The sequence below is a fragment of the Micrasema longulum genome, unplaced genomic scaffold, assembly GCF_059751315.1.
Source record: "Micrasema longulum isolate JH-2025_06_02 unplaced genomic scaffold, ASM5975131v1 h1tg000014l, whole genome shotgun sequence".
NCBI classification, from domain to species: domain Eukaryota; kingdom Metazoa; phylum Arthropoda; class Insecta; order Trichoptera; family Brachycentridae; genus Micrasema; species Micrasema longulum.
Window position 1 is genome coordinate 88,209 of NW_028277222.1, and position 14,515 is coordinate 102,723.

General features: G+C 32.8%; 1 protein-coding gene across 1 annotated transcript in view; it reads left to right on the plus strand.

The window, feature by feature from the left end:
* The window catches only part of LOC148285679 (twitchin-like), a 263,782-nt gene that overhangs the window by 81,108 nt on the left and 168,159 nt on the right, over positions 1-14,515 (plus strand). The window contains 5 exon segments of the mRNA XM_088239054.1: positions 347-463; positions 2,585-2,710; positions 4,351-4,449; positions 5,788-5,835; positions 13,101-13,160. Coding sequence (XP_088095180.1) covers positions 347-463; positions 2,585-2,710; positions 4,351-4,449; positions 5,788-5,835; positions 13,101-13,160 — 450 coding nt within the window.

The window sequence follows — 14,515 nt, forward strand, 5'->3', positions numbered from 1 at the left end:
GGTGGAGATACGTGACGCGTTATCCACCCCAGTAATAACCGAAATATTTTATAAGATATTTATGGCTTAGGCGTAGCCAAATCACATCAATAAAAACGAGAGTGTCTATGTTGAGTGACGTTAGCAGGTGCCACTCAGGGGCAATTTTGTGGCGTAACGAATTAAACTGTGCTAGTTTATGACGAGTGATTCCGAAGCTTCTGAAACGGGAGACGTATTTCCAAATGATACCCAATACAAAACGCTTCCGATATTTACGAATATGCGTCCAAGGATTTACTTGTTTCTTTATGCATGCATTGTACATAATATTTCATTTTGTAAATTTGCTTTGTAAATCATGCAGGATGAGACTCCGGTGTTTGTTGATGACTATGAAAAACAAAAACTGGAAAAGTATGAAAAAATAACTTCCTCGCCAATTGAAAAGAAAGCTGAACCAGAAAAGCGTATTGCCAAGAAGGTAGTTCGTAACAAATACTTAAAATCTTTTTTTTTAATGCACTTATTGTTAAAGCCAATGAAATCGATTTGTGGGATTCTCCGTTTTGTTACCAAAAAAAGTTTTTGTATCAAATGTTTAAACCAAAAATCAGCTGTCTACTTTAAAATTTCATTTAGTATTACAACTAGATATTATTAACTTCCTTAAATGGAAAATCTAGAAATATTTTCTTAATGGCAGGTGTAAATAAATTTTAGGCGTACAATTTTAGACATTAATATTTTCGGGGTATTTCGACAGAGTATTGAAATCAATTTATCCAAAATTTTATTTCTGAAGTCATGTCTAATTAATGAGCCAGTAGTTGCTTTGCCCTATTTAAAACCCAGCATATCCAACATCCAAAATCAAAAGATTAGATGTAGTTATAGTTGTTCAATATACTATACGAAACTTATGATGAAACAAGTCAGAATGTTCCAGTTAAAATATAAATATTTATTCTTTGAATTATAAAATATCCCCTTTGAATTAATCTCTTACTCGCTACTCCATGAGGGAGAGAAAAAAGGGGGTAGCTATCATCATGGAAATTTTCATTTTGTCCCTAGCCGCTCTAAGTAAGGATTTTAAGCTACAATTAAACCAATCTCTTACGTTTTTATGCCAGGAGCACTACGTCATTCAGCGTTTTCCTTCAATGTTTCCTTCCAATATGATACGGACTACTTTGTACAAGTATATACTTCTCTCCCGCATAGAAAATATGTCCAAAATGGTATTATTTTTCTTTTCTTAATTGTTTTAATGATTTTTTTCCTTTTCAATTTTTAAACAAATGCGTATTTAGCTGATTCAGAAATTTTCATTTCATTACCCACTCTTTTTTCATTCTTAAAACACGGTGAAATGATATAGAATTTGTAACCTAATTGGGAATTTCGATGCCAAAAATCGAGGAGTCATAAAATGACTTTTTTTTATTGACGGGTGCCGTGGCGCAGTTGGTTATTCCTGCCAGTTGTCTGAAAAGAATCCAAGAAATATTATTTCCTCAACTGGTCCAATAGTTGTAATGTATTTTTCATAACTTCCTTCAATGTCTTCTTTTTCCCACTTGCTGACAAGTCTCTACAATAAAGGCTTTATTTATATAGTTGGATAATTTATATAGCGCCATTTTTGTGAAAATCACCTCAAGGGCGCTGTACAATTAATAAATATCCCAGTACGTCTTGCAGCTACAGAGCGCATGGACGGTTGGGATTCTAGTTCCTCGTTTTCAATTAAGATCAATAAAAAATTATAACAGATAGGAGCTAGATTACAGGACGTCTTGCAGCTACAGAGCGCATAGACAGTTAGAAATTTAGCCCCCATTTACACATTTTAAAAATTGACAAATAAATTTAGTGTATTAATGATACTAAAAAAATAAAAAAATAAAATTAATAATAAAAAGGAGTAAGATTACAACACGTCTTGCAGCTACTAAGCGCATAGACGATTGGAATTCTAGACCCCATTTATAAAATTTAGGTATTTTTAAGTTGGTATATGAAAGCTAGATAACCAATCATCGTGCAGCTACAAAGCGCATGGACGAGTGGAATTCTAGCAAAGTTAGAATGATATCAATAAATTTATAAAAAATAGAGCATAGTAGTAAGTTTGTCAAGTGTTCATGCCAAGAACTAAGCAATAAAAAACTAAATAAATAAAGCACTATCAACTCCATGGTTAACAAAGGGAGATAGATGTCCGAAGAGAATCTTTTGTAGACAGTAGGTAGATATCGTCACCATGTGGTCCACTAGGCTGCTGGATAATTTCTGGAAACGCACGTGTGTAGACTACTTTTATTACTTTTACTAGCTTTGGGGGTTATTCAAAAAAAAAATAATTAAACAGGTACGTGTAGATGCCATTCCTTTTATTTTTTTAAACCCACAATGGTTTATGGTATTTTAACAAATAAAGTCTCATATTTCTGCAGCAACATATGATGTTAACAGTAAACATTAATAAACGAAGGAACGGACTTGTATCATTTTAGGTTTCGTGTCGTATAGCTTTATATGTGTATAACAACATAGACCTGTATTTCTAACAAATAACTGTTGTGATTAACAATATTAGGACGATCGTCCCAAGCCAGTGGATGATTATGAGGCACCAACTCCTAAGGCAGAGAAACGCCAAAATGGTGGTTTGGCACCGGTAACTGATGACAAACCAGTGGGAAAATCGGTTCCTTCTTTGAAGGTATATTTTTCTAACTGACGTCTGATATGTTAATTCAACCTAATTAAGTGTTTTGGGTAATGCTTGAGGTCGTTTATATTCTAAATGAAAATCATCATGTTTAATTTCACGTGTTCATATCTATTCGACGTTTAATCATCCGTGTCGCTATATATGAAGCAAAGTGTAAACGCATGCACATAATTAAATTCCTCAAATTGATTGCTCTCTAGAGTGGAGAAAAGATTCAGAATACCACCCTTGGAGGCAATCTGTGGATACCATTATGCTTCATTGGGGTACAAAAATGTAATTATAGTACAATATTTGAGTTTGTCAAAGACTGAATTTCACCCTCTCGGGAGTCGTTAAGATTAACAAATTATAACAGGGATGGAGAATACTTTAAAGAAGGTAATATGGAAGTCTAGGCATTTACAGGGCTTATGACCTGTTAATGGCTGGTTTAAGTGGCCACTTAACACGCTGTGTAACATTCAGCATTTTAGGCCATTAAGGCCACCATTCACCATTTTGGGCACCAGGCGTTGCCTATTATGTGAAATAATTCAGTCAAATGAATTTCTTCACAACAATAAAGGTTTCAGCTCTTTAACTTCACTAAAATCAACAAATTGAAGAATTGAAGAAATATGGATGTTCAATCACAGGCAAATTTGTGAATGTTACACAGTGTGTTCAGTGGCCACTTAAACCAGCCATCGACAGGTCATAAGCCCTGTAAATGCCTAGACTTCCAAATTATCTTCTTTAAAGTATTCTCCATCCTTGTTGTAATTTGTTAGTAATTATAGTAGTTTTAGAAAAATCCATCCAAAACAAAACATCCTGTAATTACTTTTAACATGTAAAGATTCTGTGTTGCTTTTTATGCCTTTGGTGTTTTGTATTTAAAGCTCAAGTCATATGCAAAATGGTAAATTTTTCAGTGTAAAGTGGTAATTTAAACTAGCCAATGACACGTCTTAATCTTGTAAATGCCTAAACTTCCATTATACCTTCTCAATTTTTTTTTCTTGTTGTGATATGTTGGGCGTAGGGTTTTTGACTTAAGCTTTAAATACAAAACATCAAGTATTGTTTTTGTCCATATTGTGTTTTTAACTGTAAGCTAGCATTACAAAACTCATATGAAACACACAAGACACATAATTTACACATTTAGGAAAAGTTTTTGAAACTACGCAAGAAAAATATCGAAGCTAGAGTACCAGGTTCAAGAATTGCGGTCGTTTTCTTTTATATCCAACCCGCTTTATGGGTAATAGCTTCAAAAGGGGAAAAACTGCTGGTATAGTGATACCCTTTCTCTAGAGAAGTTTTTAAGCTCAATTGCATGGAAAAAAAGCGTTCCAAATGTTTGGTTCTGTTTTTGTTTGGTTTTTAGTCAAACAACAACGCTTGCAATTCTCAACCCTAGTACCCATGGCCCGTCGTATTGCTGTAATCTGTTGCTAACTTCGATGTCAATATTCATGGAATGTTTTTTCTCCATTTGGGCGTCTCTATTAGGTTGCAACTCTAAGGTGATACCATTCTTTTAAAGGTGCGATATGGTCTACAATTGCTGACCGGGTTTCGTCGTGACGTCGTCTTGAGATGTTGTCATGGGCTTCCGTTAATTTTTATTAATAATTTAGGAACCAGAACCAGAGTTCGTGGATGACTACGAGAGGCCAGTTCTTGAGAAGTATGAAAAGGTTACTCCTACCGCCATCACACGCACAAAGGAAGAAAAGGTACATTTAATTGACTTATTACTTATTAAGCTTCGGTCTTTAGAATATTATGGTAAAAGTATTAAACAAGTTTTACACCAAATTTGTATGGGGAAGACACATATATTTGATGAAAGTAAAAGCTGTTTAAAAAGCGTCTTTTTTCAGCAAACTATCCGAGTAAAATTGAGAATAATTCGATCCAAAGTGAAAACTATTCTAGTTTAATAAGAAATAGTTCGTTCCAACATGCAAAATACCGGAGTCAAATATTTATTTGTTAACGCCCAATGGGCTTTTACATGTACCGAGGTTGTAAAAAATTAAAAAAATCAAATGATAATTCTAGAAACTCAATCGCTTATTTTTTTATGAATAGAATGTACTTTTATTATAAATTTTCTCATTAGCAGTTTTTTTAATAATTTTATATCAATTGTATTCTTCTAGTAGCCTTTATTAAAATTAAAAATAAAATGTATACTTACACACAGGCCATGCCTTTTTGTTTTTTTTTATGTATATGTGATTTTTTTTTGTATTTGTAACCTATTGTAAAATACAAAGGAAAAAATATAATAAATAAAATAAATATTACATATTATTTCAATTACAAGAATAATTGGTTTGGAATAGTAAATTCCAAAGTGCAAACTATCCGAGTTAAATAAAGAATAGTTTCTTCCAAAGTTTAAACTATCCCAGTTAAATAAAAAATGCTGTATTTTGCGGACGATAAGACGCATAAGATGCACCACAAAATTTATCTATCAATCTTTAGAAAAAAAAATGTTTTGAACTATAAGACGTATCGAACCATAAGACGCACCCCAATTTCAGGAGGAATTTTTAAAGTAAGAAGTGCGTCTCATGGTCCAAAAAATACGGTAGTTATCACCAAAATGCAACCCATCCGAGTTTAATAGGGAATAGTTGTTTCCAAAGTACAAACTATCCGAGTTAAATAAGAAATAGTGGTTTCCAAAGTTCAAACTATCCGAGTTCAATAAAGAAGAGTTTCTCCCAGAGTGCCAACTATCCCAGTGAAATAAGGAATATTTGTTTCCAAAGTGCAAACTATCCGAGTTAAATAAGGAATAGTTGTTTCCAAAGTGCAATCTATTCGAGTTAAATAAGGAATAGTTGTTTCTAAAGTGCAAAATATCGGAGTTAAATAAGGAATAGTTGTTTCCAAAGTGCAAACTATCGGAGTTATATCACTCATGGAAATATAATATTTAAACCATCCATTTACACGGTGTTTCGTAACAGACCGCGAAACATTTGTCATTAGTTTTTGTGTGATTTAATTTACTACCCTGTACCCAGATGTCTTAATAAAAATAATGAATTAATTAGGTTTCTCAGAAGACAACTACTATGTCCGCGCAGCGTCTGGATGTCAAGGTACAAAGACAATATTGTAAAAAGTCCAAAGTAAACCCGGTTTTCTTTGTTTACCTTGTACATTATATCCAAACATAAAATACACTGCTTGTTAAAGCAAACAGTCTTCGCAAAAATACTCAATTGTACATTGTACACATACATATAGGGAATATAAAATTATTGCATTTTTATGGCCGCAATAGCGAAAGATCACTTTTTTTAAACAATTTTAAATTAATTAGGGTCTGTGAAATGCTGACAAGTAAAAAAAATATTTTTTGTTGTAGGTACCTACTTATTTGTAGCATAAAAAATATTTGTAATGTATATATTTTAATTCATTACATTGGCCACGCCCCTAATACGTGACGATTCAGTAAAATTTTGATATTTGTTTGTGACCGTTTAAATTTAAACAGAACGTCTCCAAAAATCTTGACCTCACATTTGGCAAGGCCAAACATGTCGCGTTTTTGTAGACATATGTTTTTAAAATACAATGTTTCTCCACAATATCCAGATTAATTTTGAAAATAGAATTAATAATTCTGAATCTAATTCACATACTTTTATCGGTATTCGTAATATTTCCTTATTTAAAAAAAAAAACAGCATTTACTCGTTTACTTTTTCGAACTTCCTCGGTATGGTGAATTTTGATCTACCGACATGTCGATACGTGTTTTCGTTACGTCATCTCAGACGTCATATGATCGAATTCAACCAAAAGGTGGCGCTGGAACTTTACTCCGCATTCAACGCTTAATTAAAATTGAAGTTACAATAATAAAAATACGTTTGTAGTTTTATTCCACTTGTATGTATAAGTTTTACCAGATACCGGGTTTCGTCGTGACCGACATCGTCAGACTGACGAAACTATACACGCATTTTTATTATTAAAATTAAAATCCAGGTCCACCGAGAAATGCCAGTAGAAAAACTCAATTAATTAAAATCAAATTATTACTCTGTTTTTTTTTTTAAAGGATCATGTAATAAAAAGTAAAAACTTCAAAACTATTAAAAATTCGAATAAATCACAATTAAAGCAAAAAATGCTCGCTTGAACATGATTTTTATGTGACGTTTGGCAATTCCTAAGACGGTATGGTTAAAATTTCGTCTATCTGTATCTTCCGAGGTATTTAAAAGCCGGCTCTATCGATATGTCAATACTTACTCTCAGGATAATAGAGAAAAGATTTTTACCAAATCTCAAAGGTCCCCAATTACCTAGAGTTTTCAAACTAAACCGCTAGATGCTGCTATATTAAGTGTCAGATTTTTATATATCAATGTCATTTTCAAATTGGCTTATTTCTAACTACCTCAAAGTTTGATAAAATCGGTAAAGTGTCTTCGTGATCGCTCGGGAGAATTTTTCTTCTTCTATACCGTCATAAAGAAAATATGTCATTTTAGGCGCCCCCTTGGTATATATCGATGTCTTCATCTCATTCATCTTTTCCACATCCGCTCCTTAGTGGAGCACGTGGACATCACTAGTTGCCTCCAGGAGACCCTATCGCCAACCATCATTTTCGCCTCTTCCCACGTCAATCCATCGCTCTTTAATTCCGCCAAATAAAGTCGAAAGATCGCCATTAGGACGGCGTTAGCCCGCAGGTTTAAAGAAGAGGCAACTTGGGTTCAAGTTCTCTTGAGGCATGCGCAGCACGTGTCCAAGCCAGGTACACCGCCGCATCCCCAAGACACTCGTTATAGGAGGCTTCGGCGTCCGTTCTCGGACTTCAATGTTAGTTATAAAATCGAACCACCTTATACCTAATATTCTTCTCAATCACTTACTCTCAAAACTCAGAAGTTTGGTGTTCTGAGCTTTGGTAAGGTGCCAAGATTCGCATCCATATAGTACTGGCACTAATACAAGAGTTGAAAAATCGGCATTTCGTTTTGACCGAGTATAGACTAGAGTTTCAGACAACACTCATCATGCTAAAAGTTGCTTCAGCAATTTCTTGGTGGATTGCGAGCTTTTTGTGCATGTTTCCATCCTCAGTTATGTGAATCCCCAAGTATTTAAAGCCGTCAACTTTATCAATCTTCTGTCCATTATTATAAAGAGGCTGATCATGGTCAGGATGGGATTTGTTGCACATAATCTAAGTGTTTTTTGTATTAATGTGAAGACTCAGACGAGTTAAGCTTTCCTGCATCGATGTACTTACTCAAAACTTGAAGATAGAGAGTCGGCTGCACCATCATGCTGAAGGCATGACTTTCGTACTTGCTATTGTAATGGCCCTCAAGCCTTTATAGACTGTCCTTCTTCTCTGTCGTTCCTCAGTTCTGAGGGTCATGATCATTGGTACTCTCACCAGCCATTCCATTGACAAAGCGTCTCCACCCTTCACGGCACTGCGCCCTCTCCACAGCTCCATATAGGGTCGCCAGTGAGGTTGTTTTCACCTGGTCAATCCATCGAGCTGCAGCTCTGCGTCTGCTTCTTCGTCCTGACACACTGCCCACGATTATTATTTTCTCCTGATTTTCTAAGTCACGTCTAGCTATGTGACCGAAGAACTGCAGCATACGTTGGCAGCATAAGGCTGATAGACGAACTTTTATGTTGAGTTCTTCCAGTATAGAGACATTTGTTCTTCTGGCATTCTCAGCATTCGACGCCAACACCATCTCGAAGGCATCTATTCTCTCCTGCTCACGTGCATTAATTTTCCACGTTTCTACGCCATACAAGAATATTGAATATAGACTGACCTAAAGACAGCCAAATGATGTTCTGTATCGCCATACGCCACAGTACAGTTTTCAAAAGTAAGAAAAATAAAATGAAACAAATTCACTCTCTTCTACAAAAATACAAAACATATGACATACATTTTCTGTGCACGTTAAATTTATTGCTGTGTAATTTGTATACTTCCTATTATGCATTGTTTTTTTTACCATATATTTGTAAATAATTTAAGTTTTATTTGATATATATAGTGGTGTGTAAATAGAGTATGTTTTTTAAGCGTGATACAACTATAAATTGGAAAAATAGAGGCAAATATTCATCGGAATGAGTTTGCTTTTACTGTGTCCGAAATATTATGTGTTCCTTGTCTGTTATATTGGCTTTCAATCCTTGAAGAGTTGTTCCGAAGACCACAGACTTAATAAATAATCCAATGGCGTCAAATCACATCACAGGATCATTGGGACCAATTAACAGTTTTATTTTTAATAATCCCTGCGCCAAACTTTTACTGTAGTAAATTCATGGACTTGACCAACTGAGCCCTGATTTTAAAAGTAAATTTTCCCAATTTACAAGCGTTTTTTTAAATTTAAGGCGTTCCATTATTAATTTTAGTTTACAGACCAGAAATAATGTAAAAAATTGACATCATTAATTCGACAAGAGATAGTATCAATTTAAAGTTATATCACGGCAAGAAAACACAATTTTTCACAATGCAACATTAAAATCTAGTACGAAAACTAGAATATGTGAAATTTAAAAAAGTTTTTTTTTAAAGCATACAATATGTACATATTGCACTTTGAGGACAAAAACGACAACCCAAAAAAAGATTAAAATGAGTTAAGATCATAAAACGACTTCAATGAACATTATCCAACATTCGGGTGGGTATAGGACAAAACCGGTCTCGTTATTACTCAGAGAATTTAGATTCCGTGTCAGTACGAAAGCGACGCTATTAGTGTTGTGTTTACATTGCTGTGTGAAGGACGCAACGCAGACAAACATATAGTGACCGAAATCCGGTTACGACTTACCGATCTTAGTGACTTATTTAAGTTAATGTCATTTTATTATTTAAATTATCGATAATGTTAGTGACTTATTTACGTTTATGTCATTTCGTAAATAAATAAAAATAAATGTTTGGTGACCTGATCGGACATAATAAAAGTAATATAACTATCTTATTAATCAAAGTGATTTTGTTAGTTTTTTTAAAAATATTTTTTTATTTGTTAATAAACCATAAAACTAAGCCAAAAATGATTTTTTAAATATTTTTATGTATCGTTTTATCAGCGCTCATTGAGATATAATATGTAGAGATAACACTCCATACAAATTCGGGCTAAAAAGTGGTCCCCAAAGGAAAGGAATGACCAGCGGGGTGAGCCAGTATCGTCACGTAATATCACGTCGAATTTGACAAGCAAAACAAGTAGTACAGTAAAAAGCACCGACTGTTTACATCGGTCTACTGTAAGTTCTATTCAGTGTGTCGCTCTCTTCCGCATACGCATCACCTTTGTTTATCACTTCACTATACGCCCGGCTAACTGAGCAGGTCAGAGACAGGAAAAAGCTTAGAACATATTAATAATACGTTTTTTAACATGAAAATAGCTTGTTTAAACAAGTATTGGTTGAGATAAAAACATTACCTACCGGTGAATGGTTATACCATCGCTTTTCCAGATCGATTTGTGCAGTATCTTGTAGTCATTTTAGTAATTGTGAGGAGAAAAGTAGCCGGTGAAGGCTCGCAACAGACTTAAGTCCGTTCTGTCAAACATATCCGCATGGTCGCAGGTTAAAGAGAAGATATTTGGAACTCTCACGTATACCCCAATGTCAGCGCTATGATCTTTTTAAAGTTTTGTATTTCTGAAATAACTCCGCATGTGACGTCAGAGGTTCTTCTCTGTCAGATCTCCCCATTGGTTCGTTTAAGGTAAGCAAACCGGACATCGTTCACAGCTCTAATATCATTGGTTGGTTCACAGGAACCAGCGACGTCGTCCAATATTGATTGTTTTTATAAAAATATTTTTTATAATTTTTTGGGTACATTTTCAAGAAGCTTTGCTTCACAATATTATGCTCTAATTTTTACGGCGCGCAAGTGAAAAATTCCCGTAGGGCTGAAGTTCCTAATTTTACGAAATAATTATACTTCACTTTCTATCTTGATTTTTTGCATTTGTTTCATGATTTACTATTTTCTTCTTCAAATTGTTAAGCGCAAAGCAATTTTTGCTTTATCTAAGGCGCAGCCAGAATTCGTAAATGAATAACGTGTCTATTTTGTGTTATATTCCTAATACTGTATATATTTTTGTTCCCTTGTATTAATAACCTTATACCTTGCATCTTGTTACATGTTTTAAAACATATTTCTAGACTGAGAGCAGACGGTCTTCCACGGTAGCAACGACAGAAATTAAGGTAAATTATTAATTAGTATTCAATGAAATGGTTTAATTCGTAAGAGATGGAAGAGTAGAAAAAGATGTTCGAGGAAGAATAAATGCGGGCATCAAAATTTAATCGATCCATGTTAAAGGAGCACAAATCGATAAAAGCTTATTTTTTATTTTTTTAAAAGGAACTTAACATATATGCAGTGAATATTTCGGTATTAACAAGTCATTCCGATATAAAAGTTAATTAAAAATATTTTTTTGTTAATAAGTTTTTTTTATACAATTTTTTTTTAATCCACGGTTTTTTTCCTTTTCAGTATTTGAATATTTTTCTAACTAAACAAAAAAAACTTATTTTATTATTTTTTCAGTAAAACATTATTACTATTCGGTGGTTACAATAGTCTACTTCCTGCAGTCAAATATTCATTAAAAAATATTAAAATACGTAAATTTAAAATCAATAAATTTTAGAAATTCAATGTGAAAATAGTAACAAATATTTTAGAATGATTTATAGCTCATTTTTTATTTTTTTATTAATATTTTTATATTTATTACACAAAGTATTTTTCAAGCATAATACATTGAATTACATTCCCAGGAGTAACAACAACTCAATTCGGGACATAAATAATATTAACATTTAGAAAATAATTTATATTGAGAACAACAAAGAAACAAAGCAAGTTTAGCACCTTTATAACTAAATATAGCACAATAACATATACGCCCAAAACCTTTTCTTACACAAGCAGAATAAATATATCAAAATACCCTTTTAAGAATAAAAAAAAGTAATGAATCTACTAAGGGAGATAAGGTCTTTTACATCACATGCCATGCAGATGATGCTGCCATAGTGATGATGAGAACATATCCATCTCAGTTAGTAAACATCTGGATGCCTAAGAAATGTCGTATAGTACAATGAACACATGATTATTGGAAACATAATTCGGATATACAAAACGTGTGTCAGATCAAATCATTGCGTATACAACAGAGGCGAGGATAGAGAGAAAATAAAAAATACGAAAAGCCTAGTAGAAAAACTAAATAGAAAAATTAAATAACGGCCATCTCGTCAACATTGTGATCAAATTAGATGGTCTGGGTTAGCAGAATTTTGTTTCCGCTTTCTCATTGGATTCCCCTCTTTATCCATGTCGAAATGACTTAAATATCCTGCAGCGTGTCACGTTGGAATTTCAAGGTAAAACTTCTAAACTGACAGCTGCCGTATTGCCAGGACACTCGTAAAGTATTGCCACTAAATAAAATACTTTTTTCTAATTCCATGTTAAAAGGGAACTTGTCTATAGACTAGTCTTCTTTTAACATGAAACTTAAATCGCTGTAAAAAATTTCTACAAGTTATTTGTTAGATTAGAGCCTTTCTGTTAGACATTGAATAAGGACTGAAAGATATGTATTTTTTAAATAGTCTCACATAAAAGTCTCATTAAAATTCTATCGCTATTATTTTTTATCCTATTTATTTCTAAAATTTCTATTTAATTCTAAAAAAAATAATAGCGATAGAATTTTAATAAATCAACAGATAGAATTTAAAAACTCACCCTTACTAGGCTCCTTAGATAGACCCTGTACATTGTAATAAAACAATAAATATTTTTCGTATAATAGAATATTCTCTTAAAAGTATACCGCCAACACATGTTTCAATAATTTGTCTCACTCTGTTCCATTGAAATATTTCGTGTTGTATTTTTTCAACTTACTTTTAAATGTACCTACACTTAAGATAATATTTAGTTTTTTATAAATTACCCTTACACTGTATAATATTCACCCATTAGAAGGTGAAAGCGCTAATTGGTCAAAATAAATAAGTGGATGTGTACCAAGTATTTTTTTAAATTCATAACTTGTATGTTATTACATCATTACATTATTTTTCTTAAATTAAAAAGTTAAAGTTAAAATTAAATTTATATCTTTATTTAATCACTTTGTAAAGCGCCCTTGAGGTATTATATTACGAAAATGGCGCTATTTAAGTTATCCGTAATTATTATTATTAACTCCCTGGGGGTAAAATTCACCTTTGGTGGACTAAAAATGTTGTTGATAAAAAATGAATTTTTTGTTGTTTTTAGGTTACTGGGGAAAAAACAGAAAGCCGTAGAACTTCTGTTGTTCAAAATGCAGAGCAAAAGGTATTTTTAGTCAGAAATTTAATTGCTATCACAATATTAAAATCTCTAAAAATAGCAAAACTTTTCAAAATTATTTTTATCAGTTGCCAACTGATTCACAACACGATTTTTGACATTAAAAGCACGATCTTTAACGTATAGTTTAGCATTTTTAACTTTAAGCATCTAAATATCAAAATGAGATTTATCATAATATTAGCTTTATTATTTTGTTTATGATCACTAATATTATTAAAGTTACTGGGGGTTGACATAAGTTTGTGTCCTTTTTTTCGTAATGAAGAGAACAAGAGGTCACAAACAATTAGTCAAATATGTATTCTCCATCATTATATAACAAATTATATCGCAAATAGCTTTGGCAGCTTTATTCAGTCGATTGAAAGCGACCAGTGGTGGTATTTTGAATCTTATCTACCCCGTAAAGAGTGATTAATTTAAAGGATTCACAATCAAGAGCTTTAGATATTAAATGGCACGTATTTGTTGGGAAGCTGTCGGCGTGGAAAATAGAGTAACCTGTCTAGTTTTCTTTGTTTGATAAGCTTACGATGGTGTCAACATAACTGGTCTTGCGCCTCGTTACCATCCAAGTTATTAACTTCATTTTTTACACTGAGTGTTAAAAAATATCGTATAAATTCTCAATTAGACATTTGAAGTTTTAAACTAATTTATATTTGGCATCAAAACGTAAAGTTTGTTCAAAATTTACTTTCAAAATATGAAATAAGAACAATTTCCAACCGTTTTGTTTAAAATCCTTATTCTTATTATTTTTAAAACTAGTTTTGATATTTAGATGCTTAAAAAACTATTAATTTGAATGAAAACACGATGTGTTGCACAATTATTATGCACTCACTAATACTTTATTTAATTTGATCAAAAAAAATAATCAAAAATTTTAGCAACAATTGAGTTATTTTTTGTTTCCAAATTCTAAAAAAAACAAAATTTGTTGACTTCTTAATTTAACGACAATTAAAACGAATGGAATCTCGTTTTTTTTACACAAATAACTAGATTAAGTTAACCCATAATTTTTATTGACACATAACTACACATAACTAACATGAAACCAATACAAGTTGTTTCTGAGACTAATATACTCGCAAAATCTTCACAGTCTGAAACCAAAACCGTACAGGATAAGCCTCCCGAGATTATTGAACCAGTTAAAAAAGAGGAAGAGAAACCCAAGCAAACACCACAACCACCGTCCTGGAGAAGAAAGCTTGCAGCTAAGGTAGAAATAGCAGAAATGCAACAATGATGTGCCGTGTAAAACAAGTCTTCTCCTGAACTAAATCTTGCATCTTGAGTTGGTCGATAGTTTCAGCGTTTCAAAACTT